Raw genomic sequence first — 18,455 nt, 5'->3', positions numbered from 1 at the left:
AGCCCAAACAGGGAACTGAGAGCCGCAGGCAGGTGCGTGAGCCTGAGCGTTCCTGGCAGGGCGTCAGATCTCATCAGGCATGGGCCCAGGGTGTGGACAGCACGGGCCCGAGGTCACCCACTTTGGTCTCCTCGGCTGACACGTGTGGGGACAGGAAGGTGGGAGGGCTGGGTGGTGATGGCGGCTACGCAACCGTGTGTAGTGGAGGGCAGGGCAGGCAGGTGGGCAGAGTCAGGGCTCATCAGGATCTCCGCTGGCTCACCTGTAATGGGGCGGTGCAGTCCCAGTGCCCCCACCCCCACCCCATGGGGGGAAAGGTTCTGGGAGAATGCCTCGTGGGAGGGGCGTTTAACCTCCTTGTGTGACACACTGGGGCTTTGGCATGTCTGTTTGACTTACCAGTGTGCTGATCGTGTGATGTTCTTCCCTATTCAGTGCAGCGGGGCCCTATCATGATGGTCCCTCCTGGATAACACATTCTTAAGTCTCTTCTCCTGGTCTCAGACTAGCCGGGAAACCCCGATTCCTCCTCCCGCAGTCAAGAGGAAGGAGTGGGTCTGAGGGCGCCACGGGGCTCTCTAGGCCCTCACTGCATATCTTTCTCACTTTGCACCAACGTGCATCCTCTGTTGCAGCAAGGCCCCTCTCTGCTGTCCCCTGAAGGCCACCCCAGCCATCTTTGTAAAGTTCCGCCTGACCCCAATGTCCTTCGTTCCCACTTCCAAGTGACCAAGTTCTACCCCATTGCAAATGAATTCCATTTCAAATCCCTCCTCCCCCCACCCCCACCCCCCAAAGCCTTTCCCAGATACTCCAGCCCCGAACTAATGCCAGTTCAGCCCAGACCAGAGAGGGGCTGGACATTTATTGGGCTGAGGACAGCGTCGTCTTCCTGGCTCTGGGGAGACATCAGAAGGGGAAAAGGACACTTTGGACCTGGAGCTGTTTTCTGCTGGTCACCTAGTCAGTGACCCAGACCCACTGGTTTTAGAAGTCTTGCTTCTGGGGGCCTGCGGCCTGGGCTGGAGGAAGCGGGCCCTGGCCCAGATGAGCGCTGGTCAGTTGTGCCGAGGGAAATCCATGCTCTGGCAGTGCTTCTACTCCCGGGGGTTCCAGATACCCTGAAGCCAGGAGTGTGGGAAGCATGGCGAAGTCAAGATCCAGATCCCATTTCTGCATTTCAGAGCTGGCTATTTGGGGAAGGATACACCTCTCTGGGCCTCAGTTTTCTCATTTGTAAAATGGTAATAGTCTCAGGGACTTGGAGGGTTGCTGTAAAGTAGGTAAGATAATTTACATAAAGTGACTAATGCATCAAGTAATAGGTATTCCACGAACAGCAGCTTTTATGTAGTGTAAATAATAATAGCAGCGTGAACCCCCAGCTCCACCAGTTTCCTGCTGTGCAACTTTGAACAAATTCCTTGTTTGTTCATCAGCTTCCTCACCTGTAAAATAAGGATTGTGGTTCATCCATTTACTTAATAAATAATTATTGAGCAACCTATTATGTGCCGGGCACAACTAAATCTGCCATTTAGTGCTGAGATGCAGCCCAGTGCCCAGGCGCAGGTGCATACTAGGTGGCTGATAAATGTCAGCTCCCTCACACAAGCCCCAGCTGGGGGATGGGAGGCAGGGGAGGGTGGGGAGGGGTCGGAGCAGTGAAAGGGACCTCAGGAAGGGCAGAGGAGGAAGGGGTGGGAGGCTGGGCCTGCCTTGAATTCCAGCTTCCTCCCCGCCCTTTTTTCCTCCTGTTGACAGGGCCTCACCTTGTCTCTAAGAGCTGGGGTCTCTGTGTGGTTTGCCACCCTTTCTGCCTCTTGGTCCCATCAGACGGCTTCTGTAGACTGGCTCATCTGTCCCCTGCCTATAAAATAGAGACAGTGGTGCCTCCTCATTCTCAGACATTGGAGACACTGCAAGGAGCATGAGGGCTGAAAGGACTGGGAGTGGCCCAGGCTCTCCAAGCAAGACTCCACCCGGCGCAGCCCGGCCCTCTGGGGGCTGTGCAGGCCCAGCTTCCCAGCACGGAGGCCCGCCCGCAGGAGCCGCTTGCTCCTTCTCTACCCGCTGAAGCAGGGCAGGGCGGGCTCGTACACATCCAGGTAAGTCTGCCTTTGGGAAGGAGAGGCAAAAGTCTGCCTCGGAGGAGAAGGCACAGGGGTGCGAGTGATCCTGGGCCCAGCTAGAGTGACGCCAGCCCCAAGCCCTCAATCCACACCGCAGGCTGCAGATCACGCCGGCTCTCAGCCCTGGCCCTGGACACTGCTCCTTGAGAGCCTGCCTCCTGACGAAAGCCCTTCAGGACGTAGCCCAGGCCGGCAGCCGATTCCACCCCGGCGCTCAGGGGCCTGCACGAGGAGTCCCAGGTTAGAGCCCCACCTCATATGCACACTTCTGGACACTCCTGTCAGGAGCCCTGACAGGAGAAAGGAAGGTGGTTCTGGCCACACCTCCTGAGACCTAAGAGGTGAGCAGGCATCTCTGTGCCTAAGATGAGCTCTGTGACAGCTTTGGGACCTGTGGGGCCGGATCCTTAGCATTTTAAAATTTTATTATGACTGCATTTGTTTAAATATATATATATTTATAGCTCTATGTGCCCACAGCCCCAAGCCCCTCCCGGGCCCCTAGTTTTTCCCCTTGGCTTTCTGTCTGGCCGTGTAGGGCAGCACCGTCTGAGTGCTCTTGTCTGACACCGTTTGGGTGCTGCTGTTCCTCGTGACCCTTCGGGTCTGCTCGGGGGCCAAGGTCGGGCCCGAGCAGCGGCCAGTCAGCAGCGAGCGCCTTGGCTTGTAGGGAGCCGGGGAGGGCTTGAGGGCGCCAGCCGGGGCCTCTGTGTGGGGAGGCTCTGGGGACAGGCCCGCCTCCTCCTCTGCCGCCTCCTCCACGCCATCCCCCTCCTCGTCGTCACAGCACAGAGCATGGTAGAGCACTTTGTCGCTGAAGCGCACCCTCTCCCGCGTGCCCGGGGTCCGCTGGGGCAGCTGGCCCTTCGGGGGGCCGGCACTGAAGGCCTCCTCGCTGGAGGAGTCCGGGGTCTCCACCCGGGGCCCGTTGGGGATGGGCGTGCCGCCGTTCATGAGCCGGTAGTCAGGGCCAGCCCCCGGCCGGGCAGGCTCGGGGCCGTCCACGGAGTCTGAGGGGGTGGGGATGTCCAGGAAGGAGCAGAACTCCCAGCTGTCCGAGAGGATGTCGGCTGTCACGAAGTCCAGGTGGCCCAGGTCAAAGGGGCCGCCCACACCTGCTTTGTCGCTGCTGGAGGTGCTGCTCACAGTGGCTGTGGTCCAGTCATCTGGCTCCAGTTCAAAGTCGAAGTCTGAGGTTAGCTTATCGATCTGGCTCACCACCTGGCCAGGGAAGGGGAGAGGAGTGACAGGGGCCAGGCAGCGGCCAGCATCACCTAGGTGAGAGTGCGCCCTGTCCCACCCTGCTAGAGCCCCTGGCTGACGACCCTACAGGACACAGCTGGACTTGAGGTCACAGGTTGGTTTGCCCTGTTGAGGGCCCAAACCGGACCAGGGTGCACAGAGCTGGAACCGGCCATTTTCATTTTCCACTCCTCAGTGCTTCTGGGGGAGGGAGGAGACTGCCTTCCAGCCCTGCACCCATCCATTCACAAGCCCCTCTCCCCCAAAGCCAGCTGCTGTTCTAGGGGGCAGCCCTGGTGCTCAGAGCTTGATCTTTTGATTGACAGGGGTCATTTAAAAAGGGCTAAGAGACTCCAACAAGTCCATTCAGTGGCGGGATGACCCACCCTCAGAAAGGAAATGACGTGTGGTAACTGCAGACTGCCCAGGCTTTCTAAAGCATCCTGGACTAGCCCCTGCAGCGGGCCAGCAACCACCCCGCAGAGGTCTCCATCTCCCCACCCCGACACAGCCCCAGAGCCTCCTCCTCTCCCCCTCCCTTCCTGGCCCCTTGATGAGTGGAGATCAATCCTGGCTTGCTGGGGAGGGAATAAAGCAAGCATTATTTGGTAAGCAGTAAGGAAACCATCCATCCTGGGCCCAGAGCTGCCTATTAAATGCACTCGGGGTAGCTCAGTGGCGGAGGTCACTGCGCCCGCCTGTCCTGCCGGAAGTGAAGCCCTGTTCCCTGCAGGCGGCCCTGCCTCAGGACAGCCCCTTGCCGAGGCCACTGTCGGCACATGCATCAGTGACAAAGACAGTGAGAGAGAAAAGGAGACCCAGTCGGAGACACAGGGAGAGGACAGAGCAAGGGGAGGAGTAGAGATTCAGGTCAAAATCCAAACCAGCAAAACAACAAAAGCAAAGCAGAGGGACAAAGAGACCCAGAGACGAAGATGTACGCGGTGAGTCATCAGGCCCAGGAGCCAGCTTCCGGCCCTGTCCAGTGCTCTGTCCCTGGGGTCAGAGCGGTCAGTTAATTCATTAACTAATGAAGTCCCTAATTCAACAAACCTTTACTGAAGACGACTGCTGTCCAGGGATGTGCAAGGTGTTCGGCAAGGAGTGGGGTGTTGAGTGGCCCACAGTGCAAGTGCAAAGCAAGGGCAGAAGCAACGGGTCAGGAGGAGTCCAGCTCAGTGGGACACCTACTGAGTCAGGACTCCGGGGCTCCGATGCAGGTGGACTGGAGGTCATTTTCCCTCTCTAGGCCTGTTTCTCAATCTGTAAATGGGGAGTTGGGTGACGAGCTTATCTCCAAAGTTCCTTCTGCCTCTGAGATTCTAGGACTTTGTGTTTACAGGAGTGACTCGAGACGCTGTTCTGGAATGTCAGTGTCGAGGGATGCCCACCGCCCCCACCCCAGACCAGGGATGGAAGGAACACTTGGCTGAGGCCTATGGCAGAGCTGGGGGAGTCAAGACACCTGGGGTCCTGATTCAGCTGAGACACTGAATGCTCTGTATGTCTTTGAGTAACTCACACAACCTCTCCGGCCTTCAACATCACTCACCACCCAGTGGGTATGGTCATCTCAGCCCTGCCAGCCTCACCAGAGCTTCATGAGGAACAATGCGAAGTCAGTTAAAGGGCTTCATGGGGACACTGGTATAAAAGCGACATCATCTCCCATCTCTGAGCACCTACTGTGTGTCAGGCTTTCCACTCACAAGATCATCACCTCCTGAGTTTACAGATGACGGCCCGAGGCCCAGGGAAGCCGAGGTTCCAGCCACCCCAGCCCTGCAGCACTGCACATAGGGAGTTGCTGTGATTCTGGGCTCGGACAGGCCACGAGGACAGGGCTCCGCCTCCAGTCTGGCCACCCCTTCTTATGCCCTCCCTTGCCCTAGAATGACTCCCCCACCTCAGAGAAGCTCACATTCCCCCCCAAACCCTTGCTTAACCCAAGCCCCACTGGAAGCTGGCGGGAGCCCTGGCCTAGAGTAGGGGCTCCCAGCCCGGGGCACGCAGCAGCCCACTCCCCGGGGTTTCCGATTCCCTGGGCCTGGTGGGGCTGGAGAGGCACTTATCCAACACGCTCCCACGAGGTGCTGCCGCTGCTGGTGGTGCAAGGACAGACTGAGAACCACTGGCCGAGGGGACTGCGGACTTAAGCTGTGAAGAAATAGGAGCCTAGGGCCTTGCTGCCCTCAGAAGAGGCCCTGAGCCTCTGAGACAGCCACACCCTCTAATCAGACTCCCCTGATCAAGCAGAGCAGCTGAGAGTCCGCTGCTTTGAGGGTGGGAGGACCTCAGTGGTAATCTGGAGTTTAAGGACTCGGCTGTGAGCTCACAGGGTTGGCTGAGGGCAGGCCAGGCCTGAAGCTGGGCTCCCAGTCCCCTGGGAGGAAGGTGCAGGGTTCACGGAGCAGGAGCCCCAGAGCCTTCAGGCCTGGATACACACCCACCCTGCCCAAGAAGCCCTTGCCGGCCACCTGCTCAGGAGGCATTCACGTTTGGGCCCTTCCTCTTCTCCATTAGAATGTCCCTCTCTGGTCCCATCCTTGGAGTGTGGAGGGGAGGAAGAGAGGGTGGTATGGGTCAAGTCCCAAGTCTGCCCTATCTTGGTTGGAGGCCTGAGAGGCAGGTAAGTTCCCTCTCTCATGTCTTGTTCCTTCCCCTGTGAAACAGGGGGATGCGCCTCTGCTCATCAGGCCCCAGGGATCTGACAGATAGGAATGTGCTTTAACTGCAGAGTCAGCACAGCCAAGCACTTAAGAACCGGGGCTCTGGAGCCAGACCTGAGGTCCAGCCCTGGCTTTACCACTTAGAGGCTGTGTGACGTTAGCCAAGTTACTCAACTTCTCTGGGCCTAAAGTTTCTTCATCAAAGGAGAATTCTAGTAATACCTACTTGATAGGGCTGTGGTCAGGCTTTAATGACTTGATGCACAGAAAGCATGTAGAACAATGCAGACCACCAGTATCCACTGTGCACCCATGGGTGCTAACACAGGGCCAGGCCTCTGGCACCAGGCCCAAGAGCTGATGGGAGTCAGTTCTTCACAAAGGAATGACATTGTGATGGGGACATTTCCAATGCTTGTGGCAGAATAATGGGACATATTGGCTCTTTCAAACCCCAGCACATGGGTGGCACCTATGTTCCCTATAGTAGGGTTGTCTCCCGACAGAACAGGAGAAAAGGTTTTAAAAGCCAAACAGTTGAGACTCACAGGCAAATCTAGGCCAGCCTATTAGGTGGGACAGGTCACAGCCACTCGATGAGGATCAGAAAGGGGAGTGATGTACCATGGGGACCCAAACTGTATGCAGGGACCAGGTCAGTCCACAAACCCCGCTGCCTGTCCCTGGTGCCTCATTCACGGGGCCAGTGGGGAGGGCAGATGGTGGGCAGGCCCCAGGCTACCTGCCTCTCTGCTTTGACTGTCTTGAAATCTATGATTTCTCTCTGAGATTTAATAATCATTTTGCCTACATGTAATTTGGGATTGTCTTGGAGTGCAGGGAAATAATTATATACACAGAAGGAAAGAGAGGGGGAGAGAGAGAATGGAGAAAGAAATGGAACAGAGAAAGCATAGAAGCTCGAAGCCGGGAGCGGGTGGAGACACCGTGGAGACCACCCTTCTCATTGTGCTTGCTGATGGCAAACTGAGACCCAGAGACAGGAAGGAGCTGAGCTGAGACCCGGAAGTCAGGGGTCCAGGCTCCTGGGCCCGGCCCCTTAAGAACAAGAATTGTCTGCTCTAAAGGGAGCAAGAGTGAACACTAGAGAGGAAGGGCTAAGGGCCATGACAAACCCTCTGGGGGTCCCAGGCCCTGTCCCAAGGGTGTCCACAACCTGTGTCCTGGTCACAGCCTCAGCTGCACCCCCCTGAACACCGCACTCATCCAGTCTCCCCACCGACAGCAACTTCCTGTCTAGCTCCTGCTGCACGAGGCACCCGGGGAACTTCCAGCCAGCAGGACCACATCACCCCTCTGCTTCCAGCACTTCCCAGTTCCCCAAACTCCTGAGCCTCCCAAACACAACCCCACACCAAACCTGGTCGCAGGTCCAGTTCTCTCCAGCAATCAGCCTCCACGCGGCTAGGCCGGCCTCCTCACCAGCCCTACTCCTCCACCAAGCTCACTTGTGCCTCTGGCCTCACCTGGAACGCCTCCTTTCTTCCCTACTCACTCCACCTGACTTCCATAAGGCAGTCTTCCCTGATTCCAGTTGAGGATAGGTTCCCTGGGAGAGGCTCTCAAAGCACCCTGCACCTCTCCTTTGTCTTCCAGTATTTACCACTGCTACCATTTTATGTGTATATATGTTATAATGCGGTTGATGTCTGTCTTCCTATTAGACAGGAAGCCCCATGAGGGGCAGGACTGGGTCTGCCTCGCTCACCACTGCATCCCCAGTTTGGCACAGGAATTGGCACACCCTTTACAAATACAGCTTTGAATGAGCAGATGCGTTGAGATAGAAGGCTTACTTAATAAAACCGCTGGGGGCTTCTTTTTCGAGAAAGAGTTCCTTGGTCCTGGACACCCCAGTACTCCCTGCCTCAGCCTGCCCTCCGGCCCTGGGTGAGACCCATCTCCAAGGAAAGCGTGTCCGTATTCCCTAAGTCCCCAGGACTGAGGACCTGGGAGTCCTAGAACCTGTTAATCCTCTCGCTCCTCACCTCTGGCCCCTACCTCCTTTGACAAGCTGCTACCTCCTTCCCTCCTTTCCAGCTCTCCGGGCAGCTGGTTACATAACTGGGGATTCTGCATTATTTATGACCACTGATTATTTTTTAATTCTTTATTATGTTACTTATTGTCTTCCTGGGGGGCTGTGGATTTGGGGAAGGGGTTGGGGGGGGAACGAGGTGGCCATGATTCACGATTCTCATCCTGAATTTGGCTTAATTGGCCAGGGAGCTTCGTGAATCTGTTCAGAGGAGGAGAATGCAAAGGGAAAAGGGTGGAAATGAAGGCGAGAAAAAAAAAAAAAGAAAAAATCCGCACAATTCTTGCTGAGCGGCGGGTGATGGAGCTGACCCACTTTGGCACAGCTCCGTGGTCCCCAGCCTCGCCTGCTCCAGCTGCTTCCTGACTGGGCCACATTTATCTTGTGCCCGCACGGCCCTTGGCTTTCAGCGCCACCTCATAGGCAGCATCTTGCCCAGGGGACTGCACAATCACCACTGGGTCCGCTCCCCAAGAACACTGAGTGTGTGGGGGGGTCCCCCACCACTGCCCCTGGCTGTAGAAAGTTTGTGCCCAGCCTTCCATCCTCCTGAGGTGTTCAGGCCAAAGTGGGCAACTGTGCCCGTAAGTTATGTCCTACCCAAGAGTCAGTGATGATGTGAGGGACACCAGTGATCAACACAAGAAACACTTTTGAACCCCCGTGCTGTGCAACATTTTGGAGAGGGGGAAACCGTGGAGGAGGAGGCCAAGTACCTGCTCAAGGTAAGCGCAACATCTGAGAAACCAAAGGCAAGGCCCTTATCCCTGGCCTTGAGGGCCCCTGTAGGTAGGGAACAGGGGGAGCAGTGGGGAGGCAAGATTCCCACCCAGAAACACAACCAGATTTCCGAAAAGCGTGTGGGATTCTCACTGAGGACAAATCCAAATTCCGCACAGTGGCCCGCAAGGCTCCGTGTAATCTGACTCCCTGCTCCCTCTCTGACCTTTCTCCTGCTTTTCTCCTCCTCCCTCACTTCACTTCTTGCTGATCCTGAACGTGCGGAGCACATTTCTTCCCCAGGATCTTCGCACAGGCTGGTCCCGCCTCCTGGAAGGCTCATCCCCTAGACATCACCCCCACTTCCTTTGGTTCTCTGTTCAAAAACCATCTTATTGGAAGCCCCCTTCCTACCCTCATCACAACCACCTTGGGGCTGGGGGGTGGGATGGGGAGCACAGAGCTCATTACCCTCATTTAGAGATGGGAGAAAAGAAGCACAGGGAGGTAAAGTAGTTTTCCCAAGTTCACATAGCTAGGCAGGGGCAGAACTCGGATTTGAACCAGAGGTGTCTGGCGGCAAGGCCCATGCTCTTAGCCCCTAGGCTGTGCTGTGTCTCTATGTTAGGATTTTGAGGAGCTTAGAGAGCCTGCTGGAATTGGTCTGGCATCCTGGAGTATTGGGGAACCTAGGAGAGATGAGGGCTAATTAATGATTGACCGTCACATCCCTCTGCAGCACAATTTTAGCTTTCAAAGCACTTTTACACTCCTCATCTCTTAGTCCATTAAACTACTTGCCCCATCCACGGGGCAGAACTCGCTCTCTATCGCCCAGGCCAATGTCAGGGCTGCAGCAGGGGTTTGGGAGGGTGCGGGAGGTATGGGGGTGGGGACTCCAAATCCTTTAGGGGTGTGAGTAGGTATTGTCCCCCTTAGCACATGCCAAGCCCTGTGAACCCTTCTAAGATCGCACTGAGGTGCAAATGAGCATCATCCCCGTTTCAGACATGAGCAGACTGAGGGTCAGGGTCCTGGGGAGGGAGTGCTTTAGTGTCTCTCATCTTTCTGTGAACTCCAGGCTGTGTGCTCAAGAGGGTGAGGAGAGTCTGCCATGATCAGTGGGGTCTGGGGCTGGGGGAAGGGAGCAGCAGACAGAGGAGGCTGGCAGAGGGGGTTACGGCTGAGCCGGTCCTCCCTGCTGGCCTTGCTCCTCCATCAGGCATCCTGTGCTAGCCCCCAGCAGTCTCACACGTGAATCTTGTCTGCCCGCTGAGATGAGTGGGGGTGGGGAGTGATGAGGGAACAAGTGTCTGCCACCCTCTCAACCTTGAGCCTACTACCTTGTGACACCCCTGAAGGCAAATGCCACACCAAGCTATAGCAAAGGAGAGCCTGACAGATTCAGCTTTATGGCCCCCTTGGAGGTTCCAGGGAGAAGAGGGACTGCAACCCTTTACTCCAAACTGGGGCCTGGCACCCCCCTCTCGTTAATCCCTTTCTTAACAAATCCCATCCCACAGGAATTCAGTTATGGCATCTCCTCTTCTGCCTGGGCCTCCCGGAGACTCATCTGCCTTCTGCAACACTTCCCTTTGCCCATCACCCCATGTCCAGACCCTGCCTGGGGGGTGGGGGAATTCTGAGGCCTGTCCCCCCTCCCAGCTGGGTGTCATTGGCAGCGGGCAGGCGGTGGCATACGGGGTAGACTCTGGTTGCTGTAGCAACCTGCCAAAGTCTTGGGTGGAGGCACACGGCCTCCAGGGGAGGGGACTCATCTCTCTCTGTCCCAGCTCAGGCCTCTGGGCTGCAGAGCCTGGGAATTTGAAGCTCTGCTGTGCCAGACATGGGAGTGGGTGAGTGTTTGTGCTGGGAAGGGACTGCAAATAAATCCTAGCACTTTTGAGCTCCTTGACTTGCCCCTAAAAGGTACCCCTCAGAGCATCACAGTACAAGCATAAGGTATCACCTCTAGAAGGCCCCTGTCAAAATGCAAAGAGGTCACCCATTAGCCCACCTGCTGAAGCTCCAGAATAGGCATCAGAAACCTGAGTTCTAGGCTTCGTTCTGCCATTGGTAGGCTATGTGACTTTGGACAAGCCCTTATCCCTCTCTGGGCTTCAGTTTCTTCAACAGCAAACAGACAGGGCTGGTCTAGATGACCTGTGAGATGCCTTAAAGCTCTGGACGGCTATGCTAGGGGGAAGATGAAAGGCAGGTGCTGGAAGATGCTCAGTTGGGAGTAGGCTCTGAGCTTATCAAAGCTGCTTCCCAGGCTGAGAGTCAATCCTGGCTCTTTCTGGGCAGGCTTGCTGGGGCATCAGTCCCACGCCCCTGCCAAAGACTGAGACTCTGGGCCGTTCCCATGGCCTTGGTGGAACCACAGAACATCTGAAATAAGATGGGGGGTGGGGAGGGTCAAAGAGGGGGACTGTAGTCCTCTGGACCAATGAGGTTGGGGGAGGAGGGGTTGCTCAGGGGCATCTGGCCTTTGACCTCTAAACTGTATTCCCCAAAGATGTTCAGCCCAGACCACGGGAAGAAGTACCATTTCTCTCTACCTACAGCAACAGGCATTTCCACCTCCTGAGAAAGGACTTCCGAGTAGGCTCCATGAGGCTGACTCTGGGCAGAGGGGCTGCCTTGCCCAACCTCTCCTCTTGTCCCAGCATCTCCACAACCCTCTCTACTCTGAACACAACTCCCTTCAAACACCCCTTGCTCCTTGGCTCTCAGGCCAGACTGGAATGCCACTTTGCCAGTCAGGAGTTGGCGGAGATAGTCCACCATCACCCCTTCTCCCCACCACTCCCAGTGCCCCCCTACAGCTGGCTGGGGAGAGCTCAAGCCCATAACTCCAGTTCAATCACTCCCCCTGCCATCTCTGCAGGGACCCTGGTTACAAGGAGCTGAAATTTGCCTAAAGCCCACCTGGCTGGCATAATGGCACCCAGCAGGCATATTCAGGCCAGCAGCTCAGAACGCTGGTCATGCATTTTGGGCTCGAACACAGCCCAGGAGGCAGGGCTGAGGACATGTGTACCTCATTACCCTGGCAATGTGGGAAGCAGTAATTAAACTGGGCTCCGCTTAGAGAGACAGAGAGGGGCACACATCCCAGGTTCTCTTGGTGACTTTTCAGCCTTGGCAACAAACGTTCAGAACTGTTGGACGTGGATGCATCCCTTCTGAGATTCCTGACCCTGCCGACATACACAGGAATTTTGACACCCACGAGCAGTCCCCTGGACCCATTCCTCCCTCAGGGCAGAAGAGGCATCGCTGGCTTTAATTTTTTCAGGATCGAGGGTTCTAAGTATCTGCGTGATCTCTGGGGAATGCTCTGCGCTGGGCCTCGAGCAGCGGGGACGGCCTCAGTAGAACAATCTACATTCTCCCAGGGCTTCTTATAAGCCAATCAGAGTCTGGGAGGCAGATAGTGGGGTCAAAGGTCAGCTTGGGTCACAGAATGTCTTCCACTAAGAGGCTGTGGCGGGATTCGGTCCTTATTGGCCACCTTGGCAGCTCTGAGCGTTAACCCCTGAGTCCTGTGCCCACAACATGCTGCCCAAGCAAGCAGTCTCTGGATCACAGGCCCCTCCAGCGCTGGGGTACAGTGACATTTAGCAAAGCAGATTTGGGGAAAGGAGAATAAGAGGAAGGAAGGACCCAGCAGAGTGACACAGGTGCACACAGCTTTGCTGGCCCACACACACTTAAACACCTATGTGTGAGTACGACTTTGTGCCAGGCCCAGGAAAACTGGTCTAGGGGCTATCCGGCCCCTCACTCACCTCCCTTAGCTCCTTGGCCACCTCCTTGAGCTCTCGCAGGATGCCCTCGAGCTGCCCGATGACCATCTTCATGCGTTGTCGAATCCGCTCCCGCTCACCACCACTGCTGGGGTCGTCACTGGGCTGCCCGAGGTCCGGGGTGCCCCGAATGTTCATCCTTTACCACGTGGCCGCAGGCCTGCCCATACTCCCCCCAGCCGGGCACACGCTGTGTCTGCCTCCACGGAGCCCCCCTCGGCCAGGCAGAGCTCCACATCTTAACGGCCCCCCAGCCCACCCTGGCCCTGGGTGGTCCTCACCCAGCCCCTGCCCCCTGCCACCTCGCCTCCTCTACCTCTGGGTGGGGAATGGGACACCCAGAGGGAGACAGAGTCTGACAGAGGGGGTCAAGGTGAGGACATAGAAGGGCAGGGGGAGGGGCCTTGGTTCTCAGGAGTGGCCTCCAGGACTTGAAGTGCCTGTGGGTGTGCTGAGCTGGACACAGAGGCAGGGGGATGACTCTGCAGGGACTAAGGGTAAGAGATGCCCTTGGGATGGGGGGAAGGCAGCAGTAACCCCCTCACAACTCCTAGGCAGTTGCAAAGGCAGAGGTCTTGGGATGCAACTGACACCTGCAGAGGGCTGGTGGCCAGGGTCTTCCAGATGTGTAGGGGGCTCCAGGTGTGGGTGGCTCTGGGAAGGGAGCTGGATTGGAGGAGGGCAGCCCCCTGCAGAGAAAGCGAGCCTGGCGTCAGCCCTCCCAGGCTGCAGCACCAGCCGGCAATGCCGCTGCCTCCCTCCTCACCCCAGCCTGCACCCTTTCTCGCTGGGGATTTGTTTTCTTTCTTTGTGGGGAGGGGTGGCGGGGGCAGATGCTCTACAGCACAGCCCCTCCTCTAGAGGGAAAAGAGGGAGCCCCTGCTTTAGAAGCAGAAGTCCTCAACCTGTGCTGGGGCACCCTGCCCCAGCTCCCCTCCAAACCTCCCCCATCAGCCAGGCCTGGCCTCGCTGGTTCACCAGAGGGCCTCTCAGTCATCTGTCCTCACTCCTGGTACCCCTAGGGTGCCCTCATTCCCAAATGGACCCTCCCTTCCCCAGCCCCGCCTTCCGTCAGAACCCCCACTCCGCTCCCGGACTCACCGAAGGTGGGGGCACCGGCCTTCCTTCCGAGCAGCGTCGGGGGCCAAGTCCCAAGGCGAGGTTGGGGGGCCCCCAAGGCTCCCTAGGGCGGGCTTCTCTCTCTGGACCCTTCGGCCCCTGGCCTCAGGGAGGTCCTCAGAGCCGCCACCGGAGACATCTGGGCGGTGGGAGGGGGCGGGGCCTCCCCGCTCCAAGGAAGAGGGCAGGAAAAATCTCCTCCAACCCCCGCCGGGCTCCCGGTGGGGAATGAGCAAGGGTCCGGCGGGTCCGGGGCTCCGAGGCCACAGGTGACCCGGGCACAGGGCGACCCAGGCGACACTGGGCCGGTCCCAGCGAGTGAGCCAAAGTCGGAGGGATGGGAGGACGCCGGGATCCCCTTAGCCCACGCCCAGCATTCCCCGGGCTCGGCACCGTCCGGGATTCGCTTTGTCCAGTCCAGATCCGCCGGCTCCGGTCTCCGCCGGGGTCTGCCCTGCCCTGCCCGGAGGGAGCAGGTACCCGTGGGCGCCCGGGACGCTCTCACCCCGGACCCAGAACGACCGCGCTCCGGCACCTGCGGCGTCCGCGCAGCCCCGCGGTCCGCCGGGGGCGACAATGCTCCTGCCGCTCAGTCCACGGTCGGAAAGGTCCGGAATCTCCGGGTCCCGGGGGGAGGGGCCGTGCCGACCGCCGGGACCAGGTCCCGGCCGGGCCGGGCCGGGCCGAGAGCGCGCGAGGCAGGGGCCCGGGCGCAGGAGCGGCGCGGGGCGGAGGAGAGGAGGCGAGAAGAGCGAGAGGAGGCGGCGAGGCGAGGCGAGGCGAGGGGAGGGGGCGCGCGGCGGGCCCGGCGGGGGCCGGGGCGCACGGGGCTCTCAGCCTCCGCTCGGCTCCGCTCCGCCGCCTCCCGCCCGCTGGCTCTCGGCTCGCCGCCTGGCCAGCACCCCCACCACCCCCACCACCGGGCGCCGGGTCGGGCCGGTGCGGCCACCAGGCGCCGGGTCGGGCTGGGCCTCCCTCGGCCGCCTCGCCCTGCCCCGCCCCGCCGGGCTCCGCGGGGCCTGGGCCCCCGCGCCCCGAGCGCCGAGCCGCCCGCGCCCCGGCCGCCCCCGGCCCGGCCCGCCCCGCCGCCGCCGCCGCCCCCCTCCCCCCCGCCGGACGGGCCGCCCGGGCGGGCGCTGGCTCCCCTCAAAGGCCGCCCGGCTCGCCCGGCTCCGCTCGCCGCGGCGCTGGCAGGGAAGGGGCCGGCCCGGCGCGCCGGGAGGGATCTTTTAAAGCGACACACACGCCTCCCGGCGCCGAGAGCGAGCCGGGCGGTCTCGCCACCCCGGGGACCGGGAAACGTCCTGCCCTTGCGGGCCTGGGGCGGGCTGGCCCGGGCGCACTCCTGCTGACCTCGGTGCGCGGAGGGGCAGCGGCCGAAGGGCTGGCTCCGTGCCTCCCCACCTTTCCGAACGCCCTCACCGCCCCTTCCCCCACTGCGGTGAGCCCCAGGCTAGCCTTTTGGCTAAATGTCTCGCATTCAGACTCTCTCCCTCCCTCCATCATACCTCAGGTACTCCGGACAGTACCTTCAATCAGATTAATTCAGAGAATAGAATACTGACAATGTTTAGTGAGCACCGACTGTGTGCCAGGCTCTGGGCTGGACAGGGCTGGGAGTCGGAGGTTCCGCAGATGACAGGGACAGCTCATTTCGTTCAGATATTCATCCATTTACTCTACATTTATTCAGCACCTTCTGTGTACCAGACCCCAGGCTAGCCTCTGGGGTCACAGGAAGGAAAAGCATTTCGGGAAGCTCAGCTGTGGGGACACTCCGGAGTAAACTCGGGGGTGGTGAATGCAGGACAGAGGCTAGTTCTAGAAGCAAAGGTAAGGGCGGGAGACTGGGAGAACCCAGGCCAGGGGCCCGCAGGCTCTCCTTGAGGCAACCCCTGAGCTGCATCTCAGAGGAGAAGCAGGAGCTACCCAGGTGCCTGTCAACACGGGGGAGGTGGGGGTGAGCACTCCAGGACGGGGGTGGGGTTGGGGGGGGGGGCGAGAGCAGAGGTTCAGAAGCAGAGGTGAAGGCAGGGAAGTTTGAACCAACTGTGGCCTTTCTGAGATGGCATTTTGACAGCTCTGTGGAAAGTGGACTAGAGGAAGACCAGGTCCTGAGAGGCTCAGAGGCCATGGTTAGAAGCTTGGATTTTATCCTGAGGCAGAGGGAAGGAAGCTGTGGTGTTGGGGAGGAATCTGCTCCTGCTTGTCTCTCAGGAGATCCCTCTGGGGCATTATGGATGGAGGATCTGAGGGCTAGGCCACTGGGAGGAGACCAGTTACAAGAATCAAGCTGAGAGGGGAGGGGCCTGCATGGTAGCAGGGATGGAGTGGAGAGATGCTTTGAGAAATAATTTAGGAGAACATGGGAAGACTTGGAGACCTTGAACTTGGAGAGGGAGTGGGAGGCCAGGATGCCTCTGGCTTACAGCTTGGGAGACTAGGTAGGTGGTTGTGCCCGCAGCTGAGTTAGAAGGACAGGCCTAGGGTGAAGAAGAGGAGTCTAATGTGGGACAGGTGGAGATGTCCTGAAGCCCATCGTGCATATGATCTATGCCTGGGCTTCAGAGTATTTTTTTATTTGAATCATCCTTAAAGGGGATGAAATTAATCAGGAAGACTGTGGAGACTGGTAGCAGTAGGTCCGGGCTGGGGTCTTGGAAAAGAGTCTCCAAGAGAGACGGAGCTGGAGTGGGCGGGGGGGTAGGAGAGGAACCAGGAGTGTGGGCATCAAACGGGCTCAGGAGGAAGGAAGTACTCAGCAGTGTTAGGGCTGGACGCACTCAGCAATGTCAGGGCTGCAGAGAGTGGCTGTGAGAAAAGAACGGAAAGCATCTACTGGTCTCAGTATTTAGGAAGTCAGTGGCAGTGTGGCAGGAGAAAGGTTTTTGTCTGTTTGGGGGGAAGAAGGTGGGAGGAAGCAAACTGTTGGGCATTGAGGGTTGAGTGGTTGGTGCTGAATGGGTGTTAGAGAGTATAGGTGACATTGTCAGAAGTTCAGATGACAAAGGAGTAGAAATCTTGAACTAGAGGCAGATGAGGGGTCAAGGGAGGTGGGGCTGGATGGTGGTTTGAGGCTGGCCCACAGGGTCTTGAATTCTGGGGACAGTGATGTGATATGGGTCCTAATGGTTTCACTTGTTCTCCTAGTTCTCTCAGAGGTATGTTCACAAGGGTCCTCTGGAGGCCCTGGGTGCTCCAGAAGCTGGGAAGGTGTGAATCCAGCTGCCTGGGGTGCAGGAGATGTTCTCCTGGGAAAGTGGCTCCAGAGGGCCAACCAGTCACTTTGTTAAAAAAATTATGGTAAAATACACATAACATAAAATTTTCACCTTAATCATTTTTAAGTGTACAGTTAGTGGCATTAAGGGCATTCATGTCGTTATTGCAGCCATCACCACCATCCAACTCCAGAGCTCTTTTCACCTTGTGAAACTGAAATTCCGTACCCATTAAACAGTAATGCACCGTCCACCCCCCTCAGTTGCTGGCAATTACTACCAGTCTACTTTTTGCTTCTATGAGTTTGACTACTTTAGATACTTCATATAAGTGGAATCATACAGTCCCACCAATCACTTTCATGGAAGCTATGATGCTAAGGGATAGCCAAAATACAAAATGGACTGAGCCTGAGAAAAAATGATTTTCTCATCTTAGGTCCATGGAAACTTCTGCCCATATCCAGGATGGGGGAGATGTATTTCAGCTTTGCAGTGTTAGGAGACAGTGCACTTTGTTTGAAAGGATAGGATGTAATGACTTAATAATACCTAATTGAGCTTGGGTCTCATTAATAGAAATATGGTGTTTAGAAAAAGGGAGGTGAGATTTCTTCTGTCATCTGTGTGGATAAAACTATGTCTAGGACCCCCATTCACTGGGTATGTCCACAGGAGGGCAGCCAATGTGGAGGAGGTATGTGTGGATGGGGAGAGGACTGGTGTGTATGTCCTGTGAAGAAGGATTAGGCTGGTCAGGAAGGACAATAGGTGAGTTAGGAGAAGGGGTCTCTGTAAATCTTCAAAGGGCTGCCACTGGGCGAGGTGATGCTCAGGCTCACCTTCCTTAGTATATCCATCCATCTTCCCTTCCTCCTAGCTTCCCTGGCCACCTGCCCAGATACCCCATCCTTCAGATCTCTGCTTAGGTCCACAGCCCCAGCCCCCACCTCCAGACAGCCTTCCTTAGTCCTTTAGTCAATAGGGAGAAACAGAAGTACTCTTTTGGCCCTTAAGCAAATGTTTCCCACGGTGTTCATTTAATGTGCTAGCTGTGTGACCTTGGGCAAGTCATTTAACCTCTCTGAGCAGGGATAAGGAGCCCATAAACATTTTTATTTTTTTCCCTATATTGGCCATCTTGCCAAAAAAAAAAAAAAGTTTGTTTTCTACTGTCTCTTTGACTCAGAAAAATAGAGATGATAATAGTACCTACTTTCCAGGGTTATTGTGAGCACTTGGAAATACTTGGCCCAATGTCTGGGACCTGGTCGGTGCTCCATAGATGGTAGCTGCCTTCAGCTCTTGTTAATGGCTTTGTGTCTATAAGCCTTATTTTCTTGTGAGGCTGTGAATTCCCAAGATGGTGTCGGCCCCTGCCTCTCACGTGGACCTGTGTAGTGAGTGGAGTGTGACAGCTAGTGACTTACTTTGGCCTGTTTTCCATCATCCCACTGCAGGCATCCCCTTCCTTTGGGAAA

The 18,455-nt window shown here is 57.3% G+C and overlaps 1 protein-coding gene across 1 annotated transcript; it reads right to left on the bottom strand.

The window, feature by feature from the left end:
• Positions 1–2,569: 2,569 nt before the first annotated feature.
• Positions 2,570–14,671, bottom strand: INSYN1 (inhibitory synaptic factor 1). Its single transcript, XM_010977913.3, has 3 exons — positions 13,736–14,671; positions 12,617–13,323; positions 2,570–3,353 (listed from the first exon to the last, which is right to left on the bottom strand). Exons 2-3 carry the CDS (start codon positions 12,770–12,772, stop codon positions 2,634–2,636), a joined length of 876 nt encoding a protein of 291 aa, XP_010976215.1. The 5' UTR covers positions 12,773–13,323; positions 13,736–14,671; the 3' UTR covers positions 2,570–2,633.
• Positions 14,672–18,455: the final 3,784 nt, after the last annotated feature.

The sequence above is a fragment of the Camelus dromedarius genome, chromosome 29, assembly GCF_036321535.1.
Source record: "Camelus dromedarius isolate mCamDro1 chromosome 29, mCamDro1.pat, whole genome shotgun sequence".
NCBI classification, from domain to species: Eukaryota; Metazoa; Chordata; class Mammalia; order Artiodactyla; family Camelidae; genus Camelus; species Camelus dromedarius.
The sequence above is the reverse complement of the archived record's forward strand: the minus strand, read 5'-3'. Positions and strand labels throughout refer to the sequence as shown.

Coding starts and splice junctions, on each gene's coding strand:
- INSYN1 (XM_010977913.3), bottom strand. CDS start 12,772: ATGAACATTCGGGGCACCCCGGACCTCGGGCAGCCCAGTGACGACCCC. Junction 3,354..12,616: donor TGGCCAAGGAGCTAAGGGAG/GTGAGTGAGGGG, acceptor TTCCCTGGCCAG/GTGGTGAGCCAGATCGATAA.